Raw genomic sequence first — 14,104 nt, 5'->3', positions numbered from 1 at the left:
AGTGGAAAAGAATGAAATATATAATAATGAGGGTAAACCTTATATATTGATGTCTTCATTTAATTATATTTTGTACGTGCATTTAGTACAACTACAATGGCTCTCCTGTTAATATCCAACATTCAACTAAATAGACTCAGTTACTGGTTTGGTTGAAAACCATTTGCTTTCTGAACCCCTGTCGAATTTTTTCATTCTATTAAAATAAATGCTTTGTTAGCCTTCACATACAGTGAGCATTCTCGTTGCATGGTTTTGCATAAAATTTATTCATGAGTAGGAATTAGGGGAAAGTAGTCAATGATATCCTCAAGATTATATTGTATCTAATTATATATTGTTATCTTTTATGCAAACTAAAAAAGATTGACATATAAGATAAAAGAGTTATGACAAGAGACCAAATGGAGAAATTGGAATACTGATTAATATTGTAGTGTTTTAGAATATAGACTATTCATCAAGCATCTCCTTGGAAAGATACCTGTCACATAGACCAGCAGTGGTCACAAGGCAGAGGCAGTCTACCTTACAGAAACTACTGTGCTAGGCAGATATGCGGAAAAATCTACTATTTAAATCATATGTAACTCTATATCCCCCTTCTCAGGTTCCTTTAACAGACTTGATTTTGGCATAAGCATAAGTAAGTGCATGATCAAAACAGGCTGGAGACAGTCTTACATGTAGCTGGTAGATTTATTTGGAGAATACTTTTTTAATTTTTGTTTTAATACTTCAGAATGTCATCATATATAACTGTAAACAACCCTGTTTATTGAGTTCAAGACTAGATTATTACTGCAGTAACTACAAACTTCTAGTTCTTTGTTAGATAAAAAGAAAAACTAGTTGCTGAGGTTGTTATATGTGAGCTACAATGAATAAATCTAACTAGTCATTTCCAACAACATAAAAGTCTTTACATTGTGTTAGAATGAACTTAGTCATTGGATACATCCTTTATAACAAATTTATACGTTTAAATTTTAGAAATTTAAGATTATGTTCAAGTTTGAGACAATGAGACCTCACAGTTACATAATGTTTAAAGAGTATAGTTTTGCCTTAACATATGTGAAAAACCAATATCTAATTAATAACAGTTGGGGACTTAATTTATTGGAACACAAACCTTAGCATCCTACTGTGGATGTTGAACTTACTAAGGGATGAGGTTTGATTGGTTTTTTTTTAAGATGTTTTATTATGAACTAAAAAGTTTGCTGATTTAGAATTGTAGAACTTTTATCATCTGAATTTCCATATTTAAATTTGTACTATAGGGCTTTGCAAAATAATAATAAAAAGTTTTAAAAGTCAGTAATGTTAGCCAAGTATGGTGGTGCATGCCTTTAATCCCTGCACTTGGGGAGGCAGAGGTAGGAGGTTCATTGTGAGTTCAAGGCCAGCCTGAGACTAAATAGTGAATTCCAGATCAGCCTGGCCTAGAGGAAGATCCTCCCTCGAAAAATAAATAAATAAAAATTCAATGATATCCAATTCCTACTATTAAGCTCTTATATAAAATACAAACACAATGTACATTGTAAAGTGTACTTAAAGTTTGCAATGCCCACTTACAGTTGATACACCAATAAAATCTTCAGAGGTATTGACGATTACATAGTTAAAAATTTAACTCCTTCCTCATAGTTCTGTACATGTACTTAACGCATCCTTAAACTAATTAAGATGGGGCTGGGAGTATCAATCAGCGGAAAAATACATGCATGGATCCTATGTTTGGTTCCTAGCAGTGAGAAAAAAAAAACAGATTTTTTTAAAAATCGCTTTCTCTGAATATAAATGTTGTGACTATTGTGAACCAATGGATTAGATACATAAATGGATAGGTAGACAGACAGATATTATGTGGAATCTGCCTACAGTGTTATAGACTGATAAATCCTGTGATACCTCCTCCAGCCAGGCCACTCAGGAAAATTGGGTTCTATTACTAAATCTGAGTCCAAAGGCCTGAGAACAAGGGAATCCAGTGGCATAAATTTCAGTGTGAGGCTGGAGACTGTTGTAGCACTGCCATCAGGCTAAGCAGGGGAGCGTCTCCCTCAGCCACTCGTGATAGGGAGAGTAAGCCTGCTTCCTGAGACAACGGGATCCTGTGCAGTCTTATCTACAGACTACCCAATGCATCATCATCATCATCATCATCATCATAATCATACTCATAAAGCATAATCCCAGCATCCTGTCCATCCCGTGGCACAGTCCAGCTAAGACATCAACCCATTACAGACTCCCAAAAATATATCCTGCCATATCAAACCATAAATAGTTGAATTTTTATACAAATAGAAATAAAACTTTAAGTCTTGTGAACTCTTCATGCCTTGTTCCTTTTTCTTTTGCATAGTGTGTGGAGAGAGAGAGAGAGAAGCATGATATATTCATATGTGTGCTGATGCAGCACCCCATGGGCATACCTTCAGAGGCCACCTGAAAACATCAGTATCCCTCTCCATTGTTCATCCACCTGCTTTTATTCTTGAAATAGAGTGGCTTCCTAATTTCATACCTTATTAGCTTTCTTCAGGGAAGCCTAGATCTCTGCTCCCCACAGGACCAGGGATACAAAAGTGTGTGGCCATGCCCATCTGTCAATGTGGGTGCTGAAGGAATCAAACTGGGGCACTGTCAGGCCCCTTTGGGCACTCATTCTTCACAGGAACCACTCTCACACACTGACCAATCTCTTCAGCCCTCTACTGTAGTCTTCTGAAAGTTGCATAATAGGGTTCTGTTTAAATTCTTTTAAATACATGCTTTTTTCTTTGATAATTCCATGTAAGAAACTTCTCAGTCCACATAATTGAGGAATTTCATAAAATAAAAGATAAGCTCCCTAGAGGAAGAGGGAGTAGAATAATTGTAAGAGCCACAGAGTGGGTAGAAATGCCCTGAGGCAGGTTCCCCCCACTACCCCATAGGGACTGACTAAGGTCTTTCATGACCCCACAGTGACCATCAAAACCCTAGTGAGGAGGGCCCCCAGGGTAACAGGAACATGGGGTGAGGGGAAAAGAGTATATAACCTATTTTATAAAATAAAATTCCTACTATATACCTGATATACTCTTTCATCAAGAACTTTCCAGTTTAATTGCAAAAATAGAATGTCTTGTTGATGTTAATGTATTTTATATAGTTTGTTAAAAGATGATGATGACACATGTATGAACCTTTTAATTATATCTGCTTTGAATTAAATTCAGAAGTTGTAAATTGGATTATTTAGGAAAAAATAAATTTTTCATCACTACTTTCCCTTCTTACATTTTTTTATTAATTAGTTTTGTATTCAGCAAATACAGTCAGTTTGGTACCATTATTAGGCTCATCTGTGACCTACCCCCTCCCCATTGGCCCCTCCCTGTTGAGGTTTATGTGTTGTGCATTGTGGAGTTAGTGCACAGTTATGGGTAAGATAAGAACTTTCCAGTTTAATTGAAAAAATAGAATGTCTTGTGGACATTAATTTATTTTACATAGTTTTTAAAAGATGCTGATGACACATGTATGAACCTTTTAATTATATCTACTTTGAATTAAATTCAGAAGTGGTGAAATAGGATTATTTAGGAAAAAATAAGTTTTTCATCACTACTCTCCCTTCTTTTTTTTTAAAGGAAGATAGATTATTGCTCCCAGCACCTCCTTTGCTGCACTAAATTTCAGAAGCAGAAGAACATGCAGAAAAGACCAAAGAAGGCACAGGGAAAAGTTGATCATGGAAAAGCCTAGGAGAGAAGAACCTTTGGGAGAATTCAATGCTTCTGATTCTTTAACCTCTGATTTCTAGCCTTCAAAACTATGACATAATAAATGTCAATTGTGTATAAAGAATTAAAAAAGAGAAAATAAAACTGAGGAATGTTATAAGGCACTAATAAAGCTGACTTACTAGAATGAAGACAAAAGAGCCCTTGGAGCCATGCATGCTGGCACATGCCTTTCATCACAGCACTTAGGATGTGGAGGTAGGACTGCTGTGAGTTCTAGGCCAACCTGAGACTACAAAGTGAATAGAATGAATTCCACATCACTTGAGACTCAAAAAAAAAAAAAAAAAAAGCTCAATGCAAAGGTTGTTGAGAATATATATTTTGCCTTCAAATCAGATGACCCTCTTTTGAATCCTCAGTGTCCAAATAATGCCTGATACAGAAAATGGCACCATCTTATGGAGTTTATTTGGAGGACAAGGAGACCTATGCTACTCACTCTGGTCATAACGGCTAACTTCCAAAGATCAAATGACATCAAATGATGCCAAGGGTGTGAGGAAAGAGGAGCCCTTATTCATTACTGGTGGGAGTGAAAACTTGTATACACATGATGGAAATAACTTTGGAGGTCTCTCTATACCTAAATATAAATCTGGCCTGGCGACATGGCCGAGGGCAAGGCCAGAGGGAGCCTCGGGCAGCCGCACCTGTTCCGACAAGACCTGTGCACGCTGGACGTGAGCCAGCTGACCCCGCCGTCCAGCGAAGTGACCAGCCGGCAGGCCACCATCAACGTGGGCACCATCGGGCACGCGGCCCACGGCAAGTCCACGGCGGTGAAGGCCGTTTCGGGCGTGCACATGGTGCGCTTCACGACCGAGCTGGAGAGGAGCATCGCCACCAAGCTGGGCCACGCCAACGCCCAGATCTGCCAGCTGCGCACCTGCCTGCCCGCGCCTGGGCCGCCGCTCCCCGCCGAGTCCCCCGCCGACATCCCTGGCACGGAGGCAACTTCCAGCCGGTGCGGCACGTGTCCTTCGTGGGCTGCCCCGGCCACGACATCCTCATGGCCACCACGCTGAACAAGGCGGCCCTGATCGAGGCCGCCCTCCGCCTCATCGCGGGCAACGAGTCGGGCCCGCAGCCGCAGACCTCGGAGCACCTGGCGGCCTTCGAGATCGTGAAGCTCAAGCACATCCTGATCCTGCAGAACAAGATCGACCCGGTGAGAGAGAGCCAGGCCCGCGTGCGGTAGGAGCAGATCCTGGCCTTCGTGCGAGGCACGGCGGCAGAGGGGGCCCCGGTCTTCCCCATCTCGGCCCAGTGAAGTACAGCACGGAAGGGGTCTGCTAGTACACGGTCAAGAAGATCCCCGTGCCCCCGGGGACTTCACATCAGAGCTGGCGCGTCGTCATCCGCTGGTTCGACGTCAACCAGCCCTGCCGCGAAGTGCAGCATCCTGCGCGGGGTGCTGAAGATGGGCCAGGAGATCGGTGAGGCCCGGCATTGTCTCCAAAGACAGCCGAGGGAAGCTGCGCTGCCGGCCCATCTTCTCCAAAACCGTGTGGCTGTTCGCCGAGCACAAGCACCTGCAGAACGCCGCCCCGCAGGCCTGATCGGCGTGGGAACGAAGATCGACCCCACCCTGTGCCCGCCGACCGCATGGTGGGACAGGTGCCGGGCGCCGTGGGAGCTCTGCCCGAGATAGTCACCGAGCTGGAAATCTCCTTCCTGCTGAGGCGGCTGCAGGGCGTGCGCACCGAAGGAGACACGAAAGCGGCCGAGGTCCAGAAGCTGTCCAAGAACGAAGTGCTCATGGTCAACATCGACTCCCTGTCCACGGGAGGGAGGGTCAGTGCCATCAATGCTGACCTGGGCAAAATCGTTCTGACCAGCCCCGTGTGCACAGAGGTCGGAGAGAAAATTGCCCGCAGCCGGAGAGTTGAGAAGCACTTCCGTTTAATTGGCTGGGGTCAGATAAGAAGAGGGGTGAGAGTCAAACCAACTGTAGAAGAAGACTGAAGAGTACTGGTTGAAAAATAAATTTGGAGGAGTTGGGAGTTTAACAGACTAGAGGTAAACCTTTGGACCTAGAGCCAGTTGACACGGCTGAGTTGGGTTCCTGAAGGAATAGCATCTGATGAAGTCACTCGTTCTCACAGTTCCTGCCCATGCCCTGCAAGCTGAATGAGAGATGGGTCAGTAAAGGCGGGCTCTGCAGCTGGAAGTCTTTTATTTTGGGAGTTGTCTTGCCATTTTTGCGGGCATCAGTATCACTGTCTGCAGCAGCATCCATGGCGTTTTGCTGCTTGTGACGAAATGGAAAAATGAATGTCTTGGGATTCATGGACCCTAAGGTTGCTGCCCTGTTGACCTGCAGATGGTCTGTGTTGCAAAGCCTCATTCATCTTTACTTGCCTGGTTGCACCTGTAGACAATTTGTGTCATCTTGAGATCCTTTGGGGTTTTATGCTATACCAACAGAAAGTTACAGTCACTTTTGACCCATTTGTTTAACAAGGAAATTTAGATTTTCTAGTGTATGTATGCTCCATGATTTTATCAACAATTTGGGAAGACTTAATGAGGAGAGAGGCACTTAAGGGTCTCCATTATGACTATATGAGAATGAAGAGTGCTACTTCTGTTTTGGAGCTCCCTCGAGAAACTTTATGACTTAAAAAATATGTTTCATTTGGTTTATAAGAATGTAAGTTTTGGTTCCCTATCAGGTGTATCTTTTCTGCTAATATTCAAAGTTACTTGGAGAATTGTTACTCTGCCAGTCATGGTTGGAATACAGACAGTGAAAGAAAAAATAGCTGAAATTACTTGGGACTAAAGAAAAAATAAAATAAATAGGTTTAAAAACACACATAAAAAATAAATCTAAATCTGTAGTCAGATCCAGATATTCCAATCCTGGGAAAGTATCCTAAGGACTCCTAACATTAGAGACACTTTCACAGTCGAGTTTTAGCTTTTCTTTTCATCATTATCAGGGCACAGAATCACCCCATACTTAAATCAACTAATTAATGGATAATGAAGATATGATACATATACATACTGAAAAAATGAACTAATGAAAGAGAGCCTGGGAAATGACTTAAAGGTTACAAAGCCTGTTGGACTGCGATTGATTCTACAATACCTAGATCAAGCCAGATGTGCATGTGTCTGGAGTTTGTTTTCTGTAGCAAGAGGATCTGATCTACACATATCTATCTATCTATCTATCTATCTATCTATCTATCTATCTATCTATCTATCTGTATATCTATCATCTATTATCATTTATCTATGTCCAAATAAGTAATTTTTTTCAAAAAAGAAATTTACATGAAAATGTATGAACTTTGGGAAAAAATCATAGTAAGGCAGGTTTCACAGCACAAGCTCAGACATACAAATGCATGTTCTCTCTCATATGCAGATCCTAAAATGGAATAGTTTGATGTGTTTGTACGTGGCAGCAAGCATCAGTAATATTGGTAGGGAAGCTAGACTGAGGTTTGGAGTGAGGGAAACCAAGGTGGTATGAGAGGAGGGGATAGCTGATAGTCAAGTGGAAGTTCAGATTACAGCGGTGGAAAGGTACTGGGGAGAAAATGGGCACAGTGAAAGTTGGAGAAGAGATATGAACCCAATTATGTCATGAATCAGTATGATAGAATCCTTCATCTCACCTACCTAATTAAAAGGTGAAACTGGGGGCTAGAGAGATGGCTTAGTGGTTAAGGTGCTTGCCTGCAAAACCAAAGGATACAGGTTCAATTCCCCAGAACCCACATAAGCCAGATGCACAAGGTGCTGCAAGTGCCTGGGGTGCAAGTGTCTGGAGTTTGTATCCAGTGGCTGTATGCACAGGTGCACCCCTTATATCTCTCTCCTTTTCTTTCCCTCTTTCTCACTCTTTCTCTCCCAAATAAATAAATTAAATTTATTTTGTAAAAAAAAAAAAAAAAAAAAAAAACTTTTTCAATAAGAGAAGAGGGACTACTTTGGGCAGAAGGACTATTTATGAGTGGAGAAAACTTCAACCTAAAACCATAGACTGTTGCTGGTAAATCTGAATGCTGCAACTGGAATACCATGCTCTCACACCGAGCTTTCAGTTAGGAAGGCCCATGATACACCTAAAATAATGGTATTTTCTCCAGATCAAAATGTTAAGATCTGACTGCTAAAGACAACATCATCTGTGCTTATAGAGCATCAAAAACTATAGTACTAGAAGAAATAGCTCAAGCAATAAGATAGGAGAAAGAAATAAAGGGGATAAAAGAAGTAAATTAGTGCTCTTTACAGACGACATGATTCTGTACACAGAGACCTGAGAGCCTACATCTCAAACCTCTTATAGGTGATTAACTCCTTCAGCAAAGTAGCAGAATATGAAATCAATGCACAGAAATCAGTAGCCTTTCAACATGCAAAATACAAAGATACAGAGAAAGAAATATATGGCATTGTCCCGTTTTCAATAGCAACAAAAAATAAATAAAATAACTGGGAATAAAATTAACCAAGAATGTGAAAGACTTATACAATGAACACATAAAACCACTCAAATCAGAAATTGAGGAGGACTTGATAAAATGGAATGACCTCCCATGTTCCTGGATAGGTAGAACTAATATCATGAAAATGGCAGTCTTACCAAAGGCAATATACAGATTCAATGCAATACCAATCAAAATCCCAACATTGTTCTTCAAGGATATAATAAAAATGATCTCAAAATTCATATGGAAAGGCAGAAGACCTCAGATATCCAAGCATGTCCTCAGCAAAGGACACACTTCTGGAGGCATCACCATGCCTGATCTAAAATTATATTACAAAGCCATAGTAGTAAAAGCAGTATGGAACTGGCATAAAACAGGAGTATAATGTAAACCCAGATGCACAAAGTGGTGAGTGCATGCATCTGGAGTTCATTTGCAGTAGCAAGAGGCCCTGGTGTGCCCATGTGTTTCTCTCTATCTCTGTAGAATTAAGTAAATAAAATATATTCAAAAAAAAAACAAAACCAGGAGTAGAGACCAATGGAACAGAATCAAGAACCAGATGTTGGGTCAAGTAACTACAGATACTTGCAGCCAGGCATGGTGGCACATGCCTTTAATCCCAGCACTCGTGAGGCAGAGGTAGGAGGATCGCCAAGAGTTCAAGGCCACCCTGAGACTACAGAATGAATTCCAGGTCAGCCTGAGATAGAGTGAGACCATACCTTGAAAAACAAAAACAAACAAGCTACAGATACTTGATATTTAACAAAGGCCCTATCAATGTAGACTGGAACAGCATTTTCAAAAAATAGTGGTGGACAAACTGGATAACCATATGCAGGAAATAGAAACTTGACCCACACATCTGACCATGCACAAAAATCAAGTCCAAAAGGATCAAAGACCTCAATATAAGTTTGGAAACTAGGCAACCACTACTGGAAGAAAGAAAAAAAAATAGGAGGGATGGTATAGGATATAGGAATGGGAAAAGACTTCCTGAACAAAACCCAAGTAGCTCAGGAACTTAATCAATCACTCATGAAGCTGAAAAGTTTCTTCACAAACATACAAAAAGCAGAGCAAATAGATTACCCACAGAAGTGGAAAAATATTTGCTGGGTATCCAACTCACAGAGGACTAATTTCTAGATTTTACAAAGAACTAAAAAATGTAAACTACAAAAAGTCAAACAACCCACTCAAAATGGGGCAAAGAACTGGGCAATTTTCAGAGGAAGAAATAAAAATTGCAAACACACACTTAAGAAAATGTTCATCATCCCTAATGATCAGGAAAATGCAACTTAAAAAAATAACTATGAGATTCCACCTTATCTCAGTAAGGATAGCAAACATTAAAAAATCAAATGAAAATAAATGCTGGTGAGGGTGTGGAGAAATAGGAACTGTCATTTACTGTTCGTGGGAATGTAATATGGTACAACCACTTTGGAAAGCAATATGGACACTCCTAAAAACTTGACTATAGAGTTACCAACAGACATAGTTATTCCCTAACTGGGCATTTATCCTAAAAGCTCCATATCTCTGTTCAGACAGATATGCTCAATCATGTTTATAGCTGCTCAATTTATAATAGCTAAGAGACCGAATCAAACCAGATGTCAATCATTAGATTAATGGATAACTATGATGTGGTATATCTACATGATGGAATTCTACACCACAGTAAGGAAAAATGCCACAATGAAATGTGAAGAAAAGTGGTTGAACCTGGAACAGATCATGCTCAGTGAACTCACCCAATCACAGAAAGATAATGATCTCATAGTCTCACTCATCTATGGCTCCCAACCTGAATCTACCCAAGATGCTGACATACCTAATAAGCATCTTGAGGACTGGACAAAAGCTAGGGTGGGGTGGGAGGGGAGTAAGTCTGAGGGTGGGGGACTCAAATGACAATGGTACCATAAAATTCTGCATCCTAAAAGACAGACTAAATGGTTGAACCTTTATCATGCCCTTAGAGGAAACACCTAAATCACAAGGCCCTGAAGAGGGTATAATGAAAACTGACCTTAATATTATCCTCTCTCTCTTTCTCTCTCTCCCTCTTCTCTCTATATCTTCCATATTACCTATCCTTTTCTTCTTTGGCACCAACCTGTAGCTCCCAGTACCAGCATGTGGTTAACATCCACAATGGGATGTTTATCAGACAGACCTACAAGTTTTCCCAAAAGAAGACAGATTTCTGTCAAAGTACTTGATGACCTACCAAAAGTTAGTGGTAATACCCTACTGCTGAAGACGCCATATGCTCATGGAGTGACCTGGCTGGAACCTAAAAGTGAGTCAGTCCAGAGACAGTAAGCTTGTTTAGCTCCAGGAGGTGCCACATGAGCGACTGGGGAAAATGACCAACATATGTCCAAGCAATTTATGGTCTAACCTACTCGGGAACAACCTAACGTGATGCTCACACAAGTGCAATAGTGCACAAAGCCATGGTGGAAAACCAACTGCTCTTGATTTGGTTAACTGATCTGATCAGTGGAACAGAACTCCTATCTGGAGCTGGGAATCATATCCAAAAATGAGCCTGCTCACCATCTTCAAGTTCATATCAATTGTGGGCTAAAAGAAGGCCTACACCTATGAAACTCTCTCTAAAAAGATGGCATCCCATTTATCTCGTGCTAACTTTACTCTCTATTGGAGAATTTGCTTATCTTTTTAAGATAGATGCATATCCTTTGGAGAAAACTAGCCCATCACCAAAGGGCTCCAGCTGAAACTAAGAGTCACTAGGGAAATACACATGAGTGCTGCTTTCTTGGTGAACCTGATCCCAGCACAAAGGTGAAGGAGATAGACACAGAGTACACTCAACTCATAACCAACCAGATATCAGAGATAGAGGCTCCCAAGACCTCACAACTAAAGCAGACCTAAAATCAACCCAACATGGTTTGGGGAACTTTGTGGCAGAGGGGCAGAAAGAATGTTAGACCAAGATGTTGGGTCATAATTCACAGAGACATTGCCTGTTACTCATAACTGTTGGCTAACTCCATAATGCATGACTCATATTCCCCAACGAGGAGGGTCGCTGCAGAAGGAGGAGGCCAGGGAGGAGGCTCACAATGGTGTCAACATGACTGTATAAAATCTGTGTACATAACTAATGAAAATATATAAAATCCAATGCAAGTCCATACTTATAAGTGGTTAAGTATCTTTCATATATTTATATCTCTTTATAGAAACATAAAGTCACTTTCTGGTGAACCAATAAAAGAAAATCATGTTAGAACTGAAAATGAAGTCGTTTTACACATTTCAAGTTTTCATAAGTGCTGGAATGTGTTATACAAGTGGCTGGGTGGGGTTGGGAGAGTAATCAATAGTGCAAATGAGCAGTGGAACCTGAAAACTACAGAGTCAGGCAGCCAAGCAACTTGTACACATGTAAGAGTGGCACACAGGCTGTGCAGGTAAACAGCTACTCTGTTTTGGACGTGAGATCTGGTCAGTAGGAAGGAATCTATGCAGTTTTTGATTTGCATTTTCCTAGTAGCAAAAGATTTTGAATATATTTTCAGGCATTTTGGATTTTTTTTTTTTCTGATTTTCATGGTGGTCTCCTCATTTCATTTGACCATTTTGACCCAATTGTGTGTTGGACGTCAGAGGCACTCTCGTGTCTGCTCAAGTTTAGGTTATTGGGTTCTTCCTCATGAAGGCTCTTGAGGTTGGTTGTTCAACTTTTCTTTGTGGAGTAATACATCACCTATTATTTCTAGATATGGATCTGTGTTCATATAGTCATAGAGCTGGATTTGTAAATTACTTATTTATTTACTTAAGAGAGTGAGAGAAGGAAAGAGGGAGACACAGAGAGAAAGAGGTAAAGAGAGAGAATGGGACTGCCAGGGCTTTCAGCCACTGCAAATGAACTCCAGACACATATGCCACCTTGTGCATCTGGCTTACCTGGGTCCTAGGGAATTGAACCGAGGTCCTTTGGCTTTGCAGGCAAATGTCTTATCCTTTAAATCACCTCTCCAGCTCAGAGCTGGTTTTTATCATAGAAGGGTTTCCTTTCATCATCTTTTGTAAGTAATATTTTCACTGGGTATAATTGCACTGGAAGCAATTTTTTTAAGACTTTGAAGTATTCCATTCCAAGCCCTTCTGGCTTTCAGGGTTTATACTGAAAAGTCCAAGGTAATTCTCATGAGATTTTACATCTATGTAAAGAGTTGTTGTTCTTGTGCTGACTTTAGCACTCTCTGTTTTTATTGTATAGTGTTTCAGCTATGATGAGTGTTGGAGAGTTTCTTCTTTGGTCCACACTGTTTGGTGTTCTGTGATCTCCTTTTATCTAGCTGGTCCTATCTTTAGAGAGGGTGAGAAAGTTGTCCTCAAAATTTTTGTTGAATATTTTTACCATGCCTTTGGTCTGAAATCCTTCCTATTCTGGTATACCCATTATCCAGATGTTTGGTTGTTTTAGGGTATCCTACCTTTTCCTCATATTCTGTTCACATGATATTTTGACCTTGTCAAAGACTTTGGACTTCTGATCAATTTCATGTCTCTTGTCTTCAAGCCTGGAATTTCTGTCCTGTACAGGGTTGACTCTGTTACTGAAGTTTTCGACAGAGGCTTTTGAAGTTTCTATTGGAGTTTTGTTATCTGTTATGTTTTTCAGCATTATACAACCCTGCATGCCCTCTCTCTCTCTCTCTCTCTCTCTCTCTCTCTCTCTCTCTCTCTCTCTCTCTCTCTTTAAGGTCTAATTTCAGATAGAGATTTGGCTACTTGTTGACTCATCTTCAGTTCATATATGTCCCTTTTGAGGTCTCTCTGAGTTTTGTCCATTAAGTTTTTGTTCAAGGTGAAAGCAATTATTTGTTTGAATTATAGCTTCTTGCAGTGGGCTAGTATGATATCCACAAATGTACAGGCTGTGGAGGTTACCAGTGTGTCAGAAACTCTGGGCTGGTGGCTTATACAGGGCTGTGGTTGGAGATCAGAATCTCTTCTATCTCAGCAGTGCCTTATCCCACTGCGCCCCAGCTGAGCAGAATTTTGAGCATACCCTGATACAGGGTTGTTGACAGATTTTCCTGTGCTTCTTGTCTGAGTTGCTAGTAGGCAGATACTGGTGGCAGAAAATGGGAAGGTTGTGGGGAGATGTATGGGTCTTGGGTATCCAGGAACTAGGCCTGGGAGATATGCAAAGGGTTGGTTGATGAGGTGGCTTATGTATGTGGATGTGCGGTGATATGTCTTAGAGTGATCAGAGGAACAGTTAGAAGCATTTAAGGGTCTACAGAGGGTAGATTATAAATAGCTGTTTTATGATAAGAAATGGTCTATTCCTAATCTCTTCAGTGTTTTGATCATGAAGGCAAGGTTTACTTTGCAAAAGTCCTGTTTTGCATTAGTTAATATAATCATGTCATTGTTGTGCATAAGTTTATGTAGGTGGTAAATTATATTTGTTGAATTGTGTATGCTGAGGCAGTCCAGAGATGTAATCTACTTCACTAATCACTGTCATAATATCTATACCACTTTTTGATCCACTTCTTTTTTAAAAAAATTTATTAGTTTTCTTTTCAGCAAATACAGGCAGTTTGGTACCATTATTAGGCTCATCCGTGACTACCCCCTCCCCAATGGCCCCTCCTTGTTGAGGCATATGGGTCATACATTGTGGAGTTAGCCCACAGTTATGGGTAAGATAAATGTCTCTGCATATCATGACCTAACATGTGGCTCTGACATTCTTTCTGCCCCCTCTTCCACAAAATTTCCCTGAGCCATGTTGGGTTCATTTTCGGTCTGCTTCAGTGATGAGGT

At 40.7% G+C, this 14,104-nt stretch overlaps 1 protein-coding gene across 1 annotated transcript; it reads left to right on the top strand.

Annotated features, from left to right (window-relative positions):
- Positions 1–4,414: 4,414 nt before the first annotated feature.
- LOC101612364 (eukaryotic translation initiation factor 2 subunit 3) lies at positions 4,415–5,771 on the top strand. Its single transcript, XM_012948891.2, is given in 7 exon segments — positions 4,415–4,751; positions 4,754–5,071; positions 5,074–5,200; positions 5,202–5,237; positions 5,239–5,354; positions 5,357–5,398; positions 5,401–5,771. Coding segments are annotated over 7 exon segments (1,347 nt in total).
- Positions 5,772–14,104: the final 8,333 nt, after the last annotated feature.

Source organism: Jaculus jaculus, unplaced genomic scaffold, assembly GCF_020740685.1.
Source record: "Jaculus jaculus isolate mJacJac1 unplaced genomic scaffold, mJacJac1.mat.Y.cur mat_scaffold_56_1_539194_arrow_ctg1, whole genome shotgun sequence".
Classification (NCBI taxonomy): domain Eukaryota; kingdom Metazoa; phylum Chordata; class Mammalia; order Rodentia; family Dipodidae; genus Jaculus; species Jaculus jaculus.
This window is presented reverse-complemented; position numbering and strand designations above follow the sequence as displayed.